A 13,327-nucleotide genomic window follows, 5' to 3' on the forward strand; every position below is an offset into this window, starting at 1 on the left:
GCCCCTACCTACATTGTTCTCTTATTTAGATCATTATGCCTACCTGCTTGTGTGTACCTTCCCCTCCTCCCCCCATAAATGTGCAGGTTGACCTTTGCTACTGTGGATTGGAGGATGTGGGGAACTCTTATCTAGTAGGGGGTTTAGTAGTAATTGTGTGGGAGGGGGAGCCCTAATTGGGAGACTCATGAAATTGGTTGGAAAGGTCACCTGCCTTGTCTAACTCTTAACTCCTGCACTGCCTTCAATGACTTTTGTTTAGCAACAAAACACAACACAGTTCTTGGCCTTCATTTTTTAACAATAAATCAGAAAGCACTGTTTCTTCATGCTGTTTCAGCCCCTGGCTTTATTTGCTCTCCTCAAAAACCTCTGATCCTTACTTCTAAGTAACACGTGAAATCATTAAGCACCTCCCAAATCAAAGGTTTCCAGAGCATGTCAAGGAAAAATAAAATCTTTTCTCATTTATACCTGCAGTGCATTGGCAAAGCTGCCACAGAACCAACTGGGCCAATTGTCTCCCTCTAATAGCATCTACACTAAATAATTCTGTATTAGGAGGATTAAAAAATGTTTTCTGATAATTATAGTGTAACCAAGCCAGCTGCCTCCTTTGCTCCCCTTGTGGCCAAGGGTCATGCTATAGGCATCCTGCCTCAGTTTCCCCTCTTGAGCTCGTCAAATAAACCTCACGTCAGAATTTTCTTGGTCAGAAAAATACCGCTCCTTGTGGACTGGGTTTATAAATATATTTTTAAAAAAATCAAAACAAAGTCCATTTATAAGTTCTCACAGCCCAAGGCTTCTCTTCCTTCACGGGGCGTTTGCAGTCCCTCCCCTGCTTGGCTAGGATCTCTCCCTGCTTCAGGCAACTCCACTAGTCTCAGGGTCTTCCCTACAGGAGCCTTTCCTCACTCTCTAGAATCTGCCACAGCTTCCTGATCCTTCAATCACCCGATTCCTCTCAGGTGAATCTCGTCCTGTAACTGAGCCAACCCTAGGCCCCCCAGCCCTTAAGAGGGAGCCAACCTGTTATATAAAGGAATAGAGTTCCCTATTTTTGCACTCCAAGATTCCATTTGCATGAAGAGAGCTGAAAGAGACCAGGCTAACTACAATAGTCTAGGGATACAATTTGAGCGCCCTCCAGATAGTTACAACTAGACAGAAAAAGCACTTTGGATTCTAAATGTCGGTGGGAGGAGGGAGGAAGTTTCTGCTGCAGCCAAGGTTTTCTGTTGTTTTCAAAGTAGGAACTATTTACAGCTCATCTGTACTCCTGAGAGTGCTACAGAAATCAGGTTAAAAGAAGCTCTTGGATAAGTTGTTACATTTTTCCAGTGTGAAGGAAATCTGACTGCCAGTGCAAAAGGATTGAGTGTAATAACATCAGTAAGGATAACTTTTCCAAAGTAGACCTGAGAGTCTAGGTGGGTAGCTCAGTGAGAAGGCAGCTCAGGTGAGCAAGCTAATGCTGGTACAGAAACAAACAACCAACCTCGGGCACATTTTGGGGGGCATTTCCGGATGAAGTGAGAGACGATAGTTCATGCAGAAGAGAGCTGTATGCCATATTGTGTATGCCAAACATTTGTGTCAGAAGGTTTCCATGATCCTAGGCCTTCACCCATGGGTGGTCTAATAATGAGAGATGGAGATCGGGAGCCAGAATTCTGAGGGTCTATTCCCAGCTCTGCCACTCATTCAATATGTGACATTGGGCAAGTCACTTAACTTCTCTTTGCCTCTCTTCGTCCTTGTGTAAAATAGTTATTAGTAATAATCACTGTTTGTAAAATGCTTGGAGGCCTGTAGAAGAAGGTGGTATATAAGTGCAAAGTATTATCGTTTGCTCTGAGAACAGTCCTGAACCATTATGACATTATCTCATGATATGAAGTAGATGTAGAAAGCAGGAAAGATCAGACGGTGGCAGCCCTTGTTAGAAATAGTAGAAAGCACTGAAGTTTCTTTTTAATAATAATAATAAAAAATAATAAATACAAGGCTAATCAAGTAGGAAAGTCCTTTAACTTAGCACAAAATATTCCTTTATCTCACAGAGAGAGGGAATGAATGACTCCTCATTCTTGGTCTCATTAGGGAGAGAAGGAACTTTCTCAAATCTGAATGATTTAAAGGAAATTTCTGCTTGGTTCTCAGGTTGTAACACCTTAAATATTTACAGTTTTATGTTGCCTCTTAGAAAAATTTTATTAACCTTTTAAAATTCCCATTAAGATGGCCCCAAGTAGAACCCTCCAATCATTTATGTTTAAGAACTACATCTGTTTACCCTAAGTGTAAATGTAGCATAGAATTCCATGCTGATAGGATTTCTCATAACTTTTATATGTATTTGAACACTCATGTCAGGCATATTTATAAATTCTTAACTAAAAGCAGGTGGATAGGTGGATTTGCAAGTTAAGAGAACCATTTCATGCTCACTATCACCTGCTTAGCAATAGTGAACTTACTTTCACATAACCATCATTCTACTCTAATTTGCAGTGGTTTCATATGTGTAACTACACTGAGTACAATGGAGTTTCTTCTAATTAACGCCCAGTGTAATTAATAGCAGAACTAGGACCATTGTCCTCCTAAATGCTTGGATACTACTGTGATGGATGTTCTATAATCGATGTATAGATACTTCAGTGATAAGCATGCTGAAAATATATTTACTCATTTTAAAAAAAAACCAAAAAATTATGGTCCGATACCAACACAATGCATATGGTAGAAGAATGTGATTAGAGTAGGAAACATTTGAATGGTTTATTTTTTTTGCTGCATCATGCTCATGTTCTCTGATTCTGCTCAGCTCAGAGTCTGATTCTCTGCTTGCTTAACTTCACCAACAGAGTTGGTTAGATGAGATTAAAAAAAATGGAAAATGATTTTGAGATCATTTTACAAAGTAAAGGATTTATCCTTGCTGCTTCTGTAAGCATGAAGGCTGTATCTACTGCTGTATAAGATTTTCAGTGCAAAGCCAGGAAACTTTTTTCCCCCCCAACCCCTTTCAAAACCAAATGAAAAATACCTGTAAAAGTTTCCAATAATGTCATTATATTGCTGTTGGCAACTCCACCATGATTCAGAATGACCTCCTGTCCTTTAGAAGTTTGTCTCCCTCCTTATTTCAGTATCTGATTTATTGCATGTTTGTGAGGTTTTGCAGCTGTGTGCATGAATTAATGCATCAGTATCCACTTGCATGAATGTGCTCAGCAGTATCCCAAAGCAGAGCAAGAGTCAAAATCAAATTTGGAGTTTGTCTCAGGGCATTATGTAAAATTAAAAACGGCCAGCTTTTGAATTTATGCTCTGTAATATTATATCAGCCTAATTCTGTAAGAGTCTGTACTAACATTTTGCTGCCGCTCATGTAACTCGCACACTACACTGACTTTATAGTTCCACCTCCACAAGAGGCGTAGAGTCAATGTCGATGTAGTTAGGTCGACCCAGTGTCGGTAGGCACTGCATTGCTTACATCAACTGTTGCTGCCTTTTACAAGCTGTCCCACAATCCCCCACATGGATAGTTGAGTTGGTGCAAGCACTCCTTGTGAGGACGTGCACTGACGACGAGTGTAGTGTGGACATGCTAAGGCAATTCAATTACTGCGGTGGCTGTACATCACCGTAACTTAGGTCAAGATAATTTTATAGTGTAGACATACCCTGAGATTCTGGTGACTTGACTGTTTTCATTCTTGTGGGCTGTGACATCTCCAGAACACCTTCAGAGAGTTACTACCCTGTAATTTACAATTGCCTGTTATTTACTTCATATATAATCTACTGGTAAGGATGATTTCAGAAAAATTGCTTTAATAGTAGAAGAGTTTTGTAGAGAATATTCCCAAATGACACTGTATGTTTAGAATTAAGCATTGTTTTGACAAACATTTTACAGAGCTTTGTGACCCAATATACAATAAACATATATTCAGAATAGCATATGCACTGACCAGGGAACTGACCGAAGGTTTTGCTTATGTACCATTTGAACGTAGGTAATAAACTAGTCCACAAATAAGTAATGAATCTACTTTTTGTGGTTTCTAACTTCTGCATTTAATTGTTCTCATGGAAAAAACACAAGTGCTTCTAATTCATTCTGAATTCTTCAAATTCTCTCTCTCATTAGTGGTCCCAGCATAATGTATGTCATGACAAATGGATTATAATTTCCACTACTTTGCAGTGATCATCTGCACAACACATCTGCAAGACAGCAACTATTATTCCTGTCCTGTTGCATCAGGTTTGCAGTCATGGGATCTGACCTCTGTAGCAATTTTAGAACATGAGGTTTTCTCTGCTACCTAGAGAAAGATGGAATGCAAATTCACAGCACATGTCCTTATTTCTTTCTGATGTTTGATAGTTGATGCCCCCCCGCCCCGTAATGCTCTCATGCTATTGTTACAGACAGAGAATTTGCAGTAAGAAAAGGAGTACTTGTGGCACCTTAGAGACTAACCAATTTATTTGAGCATGAGCTTTTGTGAGCTACAGCTCACTTCATCGGATGCATACCGTGGAAACTGCAGCAGACTTTATATACACACAGAGATCATAAAACAATACCTCCTCCCACCCCACTGTCCTGCTGGTAATAGCTTATCTAAAGTGATCATCAAGTTGGGCCATTTCCAGCACAAATCCAGGTTTTCTCACCCTCCACCCCCCCACACACAAACTCACTCTCCTGCTGGTAATAGCCCATCCAAAGTGACAACTCTGTACAATGTGCATGATAATCAAGGTGGGCCATTTCCTGCACAAATCCAGGTTCTCTCACCCCCTTCCAAAAAACACGCACACAAACTCACTATCCTGCTGGTAATAGCTCATCCAAAGTGACCACTCTCCCTACAATGTGCATGGTAATCAAGGTGGGCCATGTCCAGCACAAATCCAGGCTTTCTCACCCCCCCGCACCTTCCCCCCGCCCCCCCCCCCCGGGGGGACACTCTCTCTCTCTCTCTCACTCTCCTGCTGGCAATAGCTCATCCAAACTGACCACTCTCCAAGTTTAAATCCAAGTTTAACCAGAACGTCTGGGGGCGGGTAGGAAAAAACAAGGGGAAATAGGCTACCTTGCATAATGACTTAGCCACTTCCAGTCTCTATTTAAGCCTAAATTAATAGTATCCAATTTGCAAATGAATTCCAATTCAGCAGTTTCTCGCTGGAGTCTGGATTTGAAGTTTTTTTGTTTTAAGATAGCGACCTTCATGTCTGTGATTGCGTGACCAGAGAGATTGAAGTGTTCTCCGACTGGTTTATGAATGTTATAATTCTTGACATCTGATTTGTGTCCATTTATTCTTTTACGTAGAGACTGTCCAGTTTGACCAATGTAAATGGCAGAGGGGCATTGCTGGCACATGATGGCATATATCACATTGGTGGATGTGCAGGTGAACGAGCCTCTGATAGTGTGGCTGATGTTATTAGGCCCTGTGATGGTGTCCCCTGAATAGATATGTGGGCACAGTTGGCAACGGGCTTTGTTGCAAGGATAGGTTCCTGGGTTAGTGGTTCTGTTGTGTGGTATGTGGTTGTTGGTGAGTATTTGCTTCAGGTTGAGGGGCTGTCTGTAGGCAAGGACTGGCCTGTCTCCCAAGATTTGTGAGAGTGTTGGGTCATCCTTTAGGATAGGTTGTAGATCCTTAATAATGCGTTGGAGGGGTTTTAGTTGGGGGCTGAAGGTGACGGCTAGTGGCGTTCTGTTATTTTCTTTGTTAGGCCTGTCCTGTAGTGGGTAACTTCTGGGAACTCTTCTGGCTCTATCAATCTGTTTCTTCACTTCCGCAGGTGGGTATTGTAGTTGTAAGAAAGCTTGACAGAGATCTTGTAGGTGTTTGTCTCTGTCTGAGGGGTTGGAGCAAATGCGGTTGTATCACAAAGCTTGGCTGTAGACGATGGATCGTGTGGTGTGGTCAGGGTGAAAGCTGGAGGCATGTAGGTAGGAATAGCGGTCAGTAGGTTTCCGGTATAGGGTGGTGTTTATGTGACCATTGTTTATTAGCATTGTAGTGTCCAGGAAGTGGATCTCTTGTGTGGACTGGACCAGGCTGAGGTTGATGGTGGGATGGAAGTTGTTGAAATCATGGTGGAATTCCTCAAGGGCTTCTTTTCCATAGGTCCAGATGATGAAGATGTCATCAATATAGCGCAAGTAGAGTAGGGGCTTTAGGGGACAAGAGCTGAGGAAGCGTTGTTCTAAATCAGCCATAAAAATGTTGGCATACTGTGGGGTCATGCGGGTACCCATAGCAGTGCTGCTGATCTGAAGGTATACATTGTCCCCAAATGTAAAATAGTCATGGGTAAGGACAAAGTCACAAAGTTCAGCCACTAGGTTAGCCGTGACATTATCGGGGATAGTGTTCTTGACGGCTTGTAGTCCATCTTTGTGTGGAATGTTGGTGTAGAGGGCTTCTACATCCATAGTGGCCATAGAATTTGCAGTGTATCCCATAATCTCACATTGTACTCCAATTACTAAACAGTTGTTCTGAGAAAAAGGTGATGCCAATTAAAGATCTGGCTGCTTTGCAATAGTTTCTATAATTGTGCAGCTCCATCCACACTGTACAACATCTGATGAAGTGAGCTGTAGCTCACGAAAGCTCATGCTCAAATAAATTGGTTAGTCTCTAAGGTGCCACAAGTACTCCTTTTCTTTTTGCGAATACAGACTAACACGGCTGTTCCTCTGAAACCTGTCTATTTAGTGCATCATCTCGCTGGTTCTCAGGTTCCCCAGCTTAGAAGTAGCATTTCTTTGACATACAACATCCCAATTTTTGTTAACCTTAAGTCTAAATTTAATTGGACCAAATCTTACAGGTTTTCATCTTGAATCAAGCCAAACTACCCATTGAGGTTGATGGTAGGGAATTTGCCTGAGTGATTTGTCCTTTAATATTTTATAAATGAGTAAAAAACCTGCACAGGCATAGTCCAGACTCCCATCTGCAGCAGCAAATGATCCTGTGAAATGAATCAGGTATTTACACAGAGCATGTTGTTCAGACTTTGATAGATTATAGGGCCAGAAGGGACCACTGTGATAATCTAGTCTGATCTCCTATATAACAAAGGTCATAGGACCACTGGATTAATTTCAGTTTGAATAAGAGCATATCTTTAGAAATAAAAACAATCCAATCTTGATTTAAAAATTGCCAATGATGGAGAATCTATCACAACCCATGGTAAATTGTTCCAGTGGTGGTTAACCCTCTCTGTTTGAAACTTTTGCATCTCATTTCTAGTGTGAATTAGTTTAGCTACAACTTCCAGCCAGAGATTGAAGAGCCTGTTATCAAATATTCCCCCCCCCCCCGCCCCGTGCAGGTACTCTTAGACTGATCAAGTCTCACTACCTTAACCTTGCCTTGGTTAAGATAAACAGTTTGAGCATCTGGAGTCGATAAGGCATGTTTTCTAATCTTTTAATCATTCTCATGCTCTTCTCTGGACCCTCTCCAATTTATCAACATCCTACTTCAATTGTGGACACCAAAAATGGGCACAAAATTCCAGCAGTGGTCACACTAGTACCGGGGCGAAAGTAACTTAAAAGACTTAGCAGTATGCCAGAGTCCTGAGCAGGGGGCATGGCCTCAACAGAAGAGGCGGGGCCTTTAATTCCCTGGGCCCTTTAAATCAAGATTTAAAGGACCCAGGGCTCTGGCTGCGGTAGCGGCAGCTGGGAGTCCCAGGCCCTTTAAATCACCCCTGGAGCTACCAGCTGCGGAGGTGGCTGGGAGCCCCAGGGCTCAGGGCTCTGGCCACCGCTACCGCAGCAGAGTCCCGGCCCTTTAAATTGCCGACAGAGCCCCAAGGGCTCCCGGCTGCTGCTTCTACTCCGGGGCTCAGGTGGAGATTTAAAAGGCCCGCTGCGATAGTGGTGGCCAGGAGCCCCTGGCCCTTTAAATCACCGCTGGAGCCCTGCCGCTGCTACCCCAGGGCTCTGGCAGCGGGCCTCGGGCAGTGATTTAATGGGCCCGGGCTCCCCACAGCGGCCGGAGCCCCGGGCCCTTTAAATCGCTGCCTGAGCCCTGCTGCTGGAGCCCCTGGGGTAACGGTGGCGGCCTGGGGCTCCAGTGGTGATTTAAAGGGCCGGGGCTCCCAGCTGTCACTACCACAGCAGCGCCCTAGGCCCTTTAAATCGCTGGTCTGAGGAAGCTGGTCCAGTCTGGCATGGCCTACTGGCTCTTGCCGGTATGTCGGACTGGACCAGACCAGACCGGCTTACTTTCATCTCTGAACTGGTACCAAATACAGAGGCAATAGTACCTCCCTCCCCTATTCAAGATTACCGTGTTTATACATCCAAGGCTCTTGATAATGACCCTACAAGCATCTAGGGCTGTTACCTATCAGGCTCTCTCCATAATGCTGGCTTCTAATTTTCTAGAGGCTTAAAAACTACCCCGAGAAGCTGAGTTATCTGGGGTCTCTGTTCTCTCAATATTTATAAAGGAAAATACAAGGAGTTGTTCACATTTTTGGCAGTCCCCTACAGGTGAAAGAGTGTCCCTCACTTATTCCTTGACCCCTTGCAAGGCAGAGATAATGGCTTTTTTCACTGCTCACTTCCATTGCTGTGCTTTCTGCTCCTCCCCTGTTACATCGCAAGGTGTCTGGGGGACTACTTGTGGAGTTAAGTACTGCTCAATGGGAATGAAGTTAGCATGATTTATATCTCAGCCTTTAACTATCAGAAGTTATATGAACCACCTGCTGTATAAAATTGGGTCCCATTATCTTTATTAAATCATAGAATCCTAAGACTGAGTGGGGACATACCTTTTCAAGTATGTAAAAGGTTGTTACAAGGAGGAGGAAGGAAAATTATTTTTCTTGATCTCTGAGGATAGGACAAGAAGCAATGGGCTTAAATTGCAGCAAAGGAGGTTTAGGTTGGACATTAGGAAAAACTTTCTAACTGTCAGGGTGGTTAAGTATGGGAATAAATTGCCTAGGGAGGCTGTGGAATCTCCATCATTGGAGATTTTTAAGAGCAGGTTAGACAAACACCTGTTAGGGATGGTCTAGATAATACTTAGTCCTGCCATGAATGCAGGGGACTAGATGACCTGTAATTCTTGCTCTTCTCTCTCTTTTTTTTTTATGTCTGTGTTCTATTTTTGTATGTTTTGGCAAATGGACCTTTTTAAATCTTTCAAGCTCTATGCAGAACTATGGGCACGATGTAATTGTATAATGGAAACATAATTGTGATTATACTGATAGCTCCTTCTCTTGCGCAGCAGTTTCATGGAAAAATTTGACCCTTGCTCCTATAGTTGCCCAAACAGTGCTTTCTTCTTAGTGGTACAATGAGTTGAATTTTTTGGGGACTGTCTCCTATAGTGTGCAATGTACAGCTCCTAGCACCATATGACTTTCATCTTGTGTAAGGCCTCTAGGTACGACTGTAACATTAATTATAATAATAATAGAACATGACAATTCAACTTCTTTGTTTAGTGGTAGAGACTAATGTTAAGACATTGTTCTTGCCAGATGTAAGTGGTGGATAAATAGGTATCTAACTCCCTCAAGTGTAGCTGCAGATTCAGAGGTGCAGCTGAAATCCTCCAAGTACCAAGCATCCAGCAGCAGAAGAGGTATCAAGGTAAGTCAACACCTGGTGAAATAAATGTTATCCTCTCAGGACCCCCTTGACAAGGCAAACTCATTGAGGAGGTTGACGTTGTGGCCCTAGAGGGCAAGTAGAGTGCCTGGCATTATATCTTCCACATTTGTCAACTAGTGGTTGAAAGGAGGGTGAACACAGGGTAAGAACCTTGCAAGATGTTCTGTTCTGATGGATGATAGATGAAAATTCTGCCTGTCTCTATTGCAGCTACTAGCTGGCTTAATCTTCTAGAATTATACGATTCTTGAGGGCAACTCGGAGCACACTTCTTGATGAAAATGAATACACAAATTGGCCTACTCTGTGTAACAATAGATTATGCCATCTTTCTTAGGGGTTGGTTCCATAAATTATGCACACTCAGAAAACGGTTGGCTTTTCATTGAATAGTAGCTAGCTGAGGGTGCCTGAAACTTTCAGATTTTACAGGGGTACCTCACAGATTAAGGAACCTGAAGCAATTCCATTAGCAGGGAAACCCCTAAAGAATGCAGTGTTGGGGGTGGGCGTATGTACACACAGTGAATTGGAGGAGGGGGAAGAATAATAGAATATGGAATGGCTGAGCAAGGTTGCTCTCTGGAGATAATCATTTCAATATGGGACCAAAGGGCTATGAGGGACAAAGAGGTGATGAAGGAATGTTTTCAATCACACTGCAATAAGTAATGTCATTCCTTTTAGGGAAGCATTTTTAATAAAATGGGGAGAGGATTCCATCTGCTACAAAAGGAAAAAAATCAGTAAATATGAAATAATATATTCTGGCATGGCATATTAGGGCAGCATTAGCAAAATTCTGGAATTTATAGTTTATACTAATGTTGCCTAAACATCTTTGTATCAAAATTTGTTTAAAATGTGAAAGTCCCCGTGGATTCCACACCTCCTGTAGCTGCCTTTATCTTTTTAAAAAATATGTATTCTGCATGAATTGACTTACACTTGTCAGAGCTCTATCAATACAATATCTCGGCCATTAGGAGTCTTTATGTATTCGCAGAACTGTCATATTTATTTTAAATCTCACTTTTTATATAGAAACCATAATTAATCACATAAGCCAAGTTCTTTTGCATGTGCAACAACGGGCTATTTAAGATTAAGTTATTTCCTGTAACAGTTATGAAATGAGAGCAAAGAATGAAGACTTTACCTGAAAGAAACAATCACCTTTTTTCCTTTGCAATTAATTCATCCTCTCAAAAGCTCTCCCTTCTTCCCCCTTAAGCAGATTTTCCTAGACCATTGGGTGACATACCGTCCATTGCGTGATCTAAAATTTCATTCCTAAAAGCTCCTGTATTTTGCAAAGGATATCACTAAGGCTATCAAGCTGTGACAATCTGAACATGGGAGATTTAAAAAAACAAACCCCAAACAGGTTTCAGAGTAACAGCCGTGTTAGTCTGTATTCGCAAAAAGAAAAGGAGTACTTGTGGCCCCTTAGAGACTCTAAAGTGCCACAAGTACTCCGTTTCTTTTTGCAAACCCCAAACACCCCCACTATGAATCTGGTTTTAAAGGCCAGTTTCCCAGCACTGACCTCTGTTTTTGCAGACATAGTATTGTGCTGACAAATCTAGTTCTTGCAACCCATGCTTTTTCTGCCTGCAGTTCACTTTGGGGCTACAATATTGTTGTTGTTTATTTGATTAGGGTAGTGCCTACTACATGCTAATCACTTCCTACGACAGTCTCTGCCTAGAGAAGACAACAGTTTAATGACAGTCAGAAAAGCAGATAGAAGAGCTTAAGGAAACTGAACAACAAACAGATTTGTCATACAAATCAACAAGATTCACTGTTAACGGCTTGCTAGAAGTGGGGTTTAACAGTAGTTTGTACAGGGGCTTTTGTGGATGAGCTTAGGGAGATTGAACCATGAGTAGGGGGCTACACAGAAGAAGGCTTGGAGGCATTTGTATGAGAGGTTGACACATGGGTGGATTAACTGTGGATGTCTAAGGAATCACATTTGCATCCCTAATTCATCATAAGTCTAAGTATCTGGGCACAATTTTTTTCCTGTTTCAAAATTGTTTGCAAAAATCTATGGAACTGCTGAGACCCTGCTAAATTCTGGCTGTACATTTCTGACTGAAATACACTGCATGACGCCTTCATCAGAAGATGAAGAACGATGCTTTAAAACCTGCCTTCAGGTAAACACAGAGTGAGGTATTCTCTTTCCAAATGAGTGAGGCCATTTCTTTTCTTTTCTTTTCTTTTCTTTTCTTTTCTTTTCTTTTCTTTTCTTTTTTTTTTAAGTCCAAAACTCTAACTTAAGCCCACAACAAACTTTGGCAGTTCGGATAAAATAGGATTCTGATCCAACCCATCCCAGTTTTGCAAAATTTTCCTGCTGCCAAGGTTTTGAAAACAAAATGGACCAAAACCAGAACCATTTCTCAAATCCACACCACACTTTGGATTTTGGATAAAATGGAATCTTAGATAACTTTCGCTTTTGTAAAAGAAACTTCCCTCCAAAAAACAGCTCCATCTTTGCCCATCAGTGACTTTAAAAAAACCCAAAAACCGCTGCATGCCTGAAGTGCTCATATATATGTCTGGAGAAACATCTCTACCTTTCTTCTTTAGCAAAACTCTTATCAGCAGGGAAATGTGTACAGAACGTGAGTGACTCCAGATCCTATGAAACCCACGCCATATTTTGCAGGCGACTGGAACTGCTTCTCTCTACAGTACCTCCTTGCTTGATGCCTATTGCACTGTACTATTTGTGGCCAGCATGGGTGGAAGAACACAGTGAGGTGCAAGGCCTCCTCCCTGTCCAACCTCACCAAACCAAATCCAGGACGGCGCAGGGATCTCTGTTGTGAGTGTGTGCTGAGGCTAAGACTGTCACTCATTCTCTGATCAGCTTCTGAAAGCAGCTAGAGAGCAGCTGGCAAAAAACAATTCTGAAAAAAAAAATTACATTGCATCTAAATCTCTCTCTAATCCACCCAAGCTCCAATTGAAGGAAAAATATATTTGCAAGAAACTTCCACCCCAACAGCAGATTACAATGCTGCATACTAAGGATCTCCTCTGGACTCTGTTTTTCCTTGGAGCTGCAGGTACATGAATATATGTGTGGTTTTTTGTTTTTTTTTGGAGGTTGGGAACGAATTTGATTTCTGACCACTTCTGAATACTGTGCTGTGATGCAATTTTAGACTCATCTGGAGGAACAGGGAAATAGTGTTTTTGTTTCCTAGAATGCAGTGTTTTTACAGTGATGATTTGTTTCCCCCAAATATTGAATGTTGTGCTTTCCTCATCCCACTTTGTTTTGGAACTGGGGGGTTAGCCGTAGAGGCTGGAAGCGGTGCACTTTTGCGATTTTCCCCCTTCTCTGCATTTCAAAGGCAGCATTTTGGTGGAGGAGCTGGGAGATGAGCGAGAGGCAGAGAGACGGCTAGGGAGGAGGATTGGGAGGTGCTGGCTGAGCAAACATTGAGGAGAAAAGAAAACCCCCCAGATCTTCAAGCTGAACCAAATCAGCATCGTTCAGAGTAAACACTGGAGCTAGGAAACCTCTTTCTGTTGCAGAGTGGACAAGACCCTTTTGGTATTTTCGCTGCCTTGGCTGCCTCAGGGATGGTCAGTCAG

General features: G+C 42.3%; 1 protein-coding gene across 6 annotated transcripts in view; it reads left to right on the forward strand.

The window, feature by feature from the left end:
- Window positions 1-12,472: 12,472 nt before the first annotated feature.
- The window catches only part of NCAM1 (neural cell adhesion molecule 1), a 258,446-nt gene continuing 257,591 nt past the window's right edge, over window positions 12,473-13,327 (forward strand). For all 6 annotated transcript variants that reach the window (XM_073320618.1, XM_073320620.1, XM_073320619.1 and 3 more), the window contains exon 1: window positions 12,473-12,792. In XM_073320618.1, coding sequence (XP_073176719.1) covers window positions 12,741-12,792 — 52 coding nt within the window. In that variant the 5' untranslated portion in view covers window positions 12,473-12,740. The remainder of the gene's footprint in view (window positions 12,793-13,327) is intronic.

The sequence above is a fragment of the Lepidochelys kempii genome, chromosome 22, assembly GCF_965140265.1.
Source record: "Lepidochelys kempii isolate rLepKem1 chromosome 22, rLepKem1.hap2, whole genome shotgun sequence".
NCBI classification, from domain to species: domain Eukaryota; kingdom Metazoa; phylum Chordata; order Testudines; family Cheloniidae; genus Lepidochelys; species Lepidochelys kempii.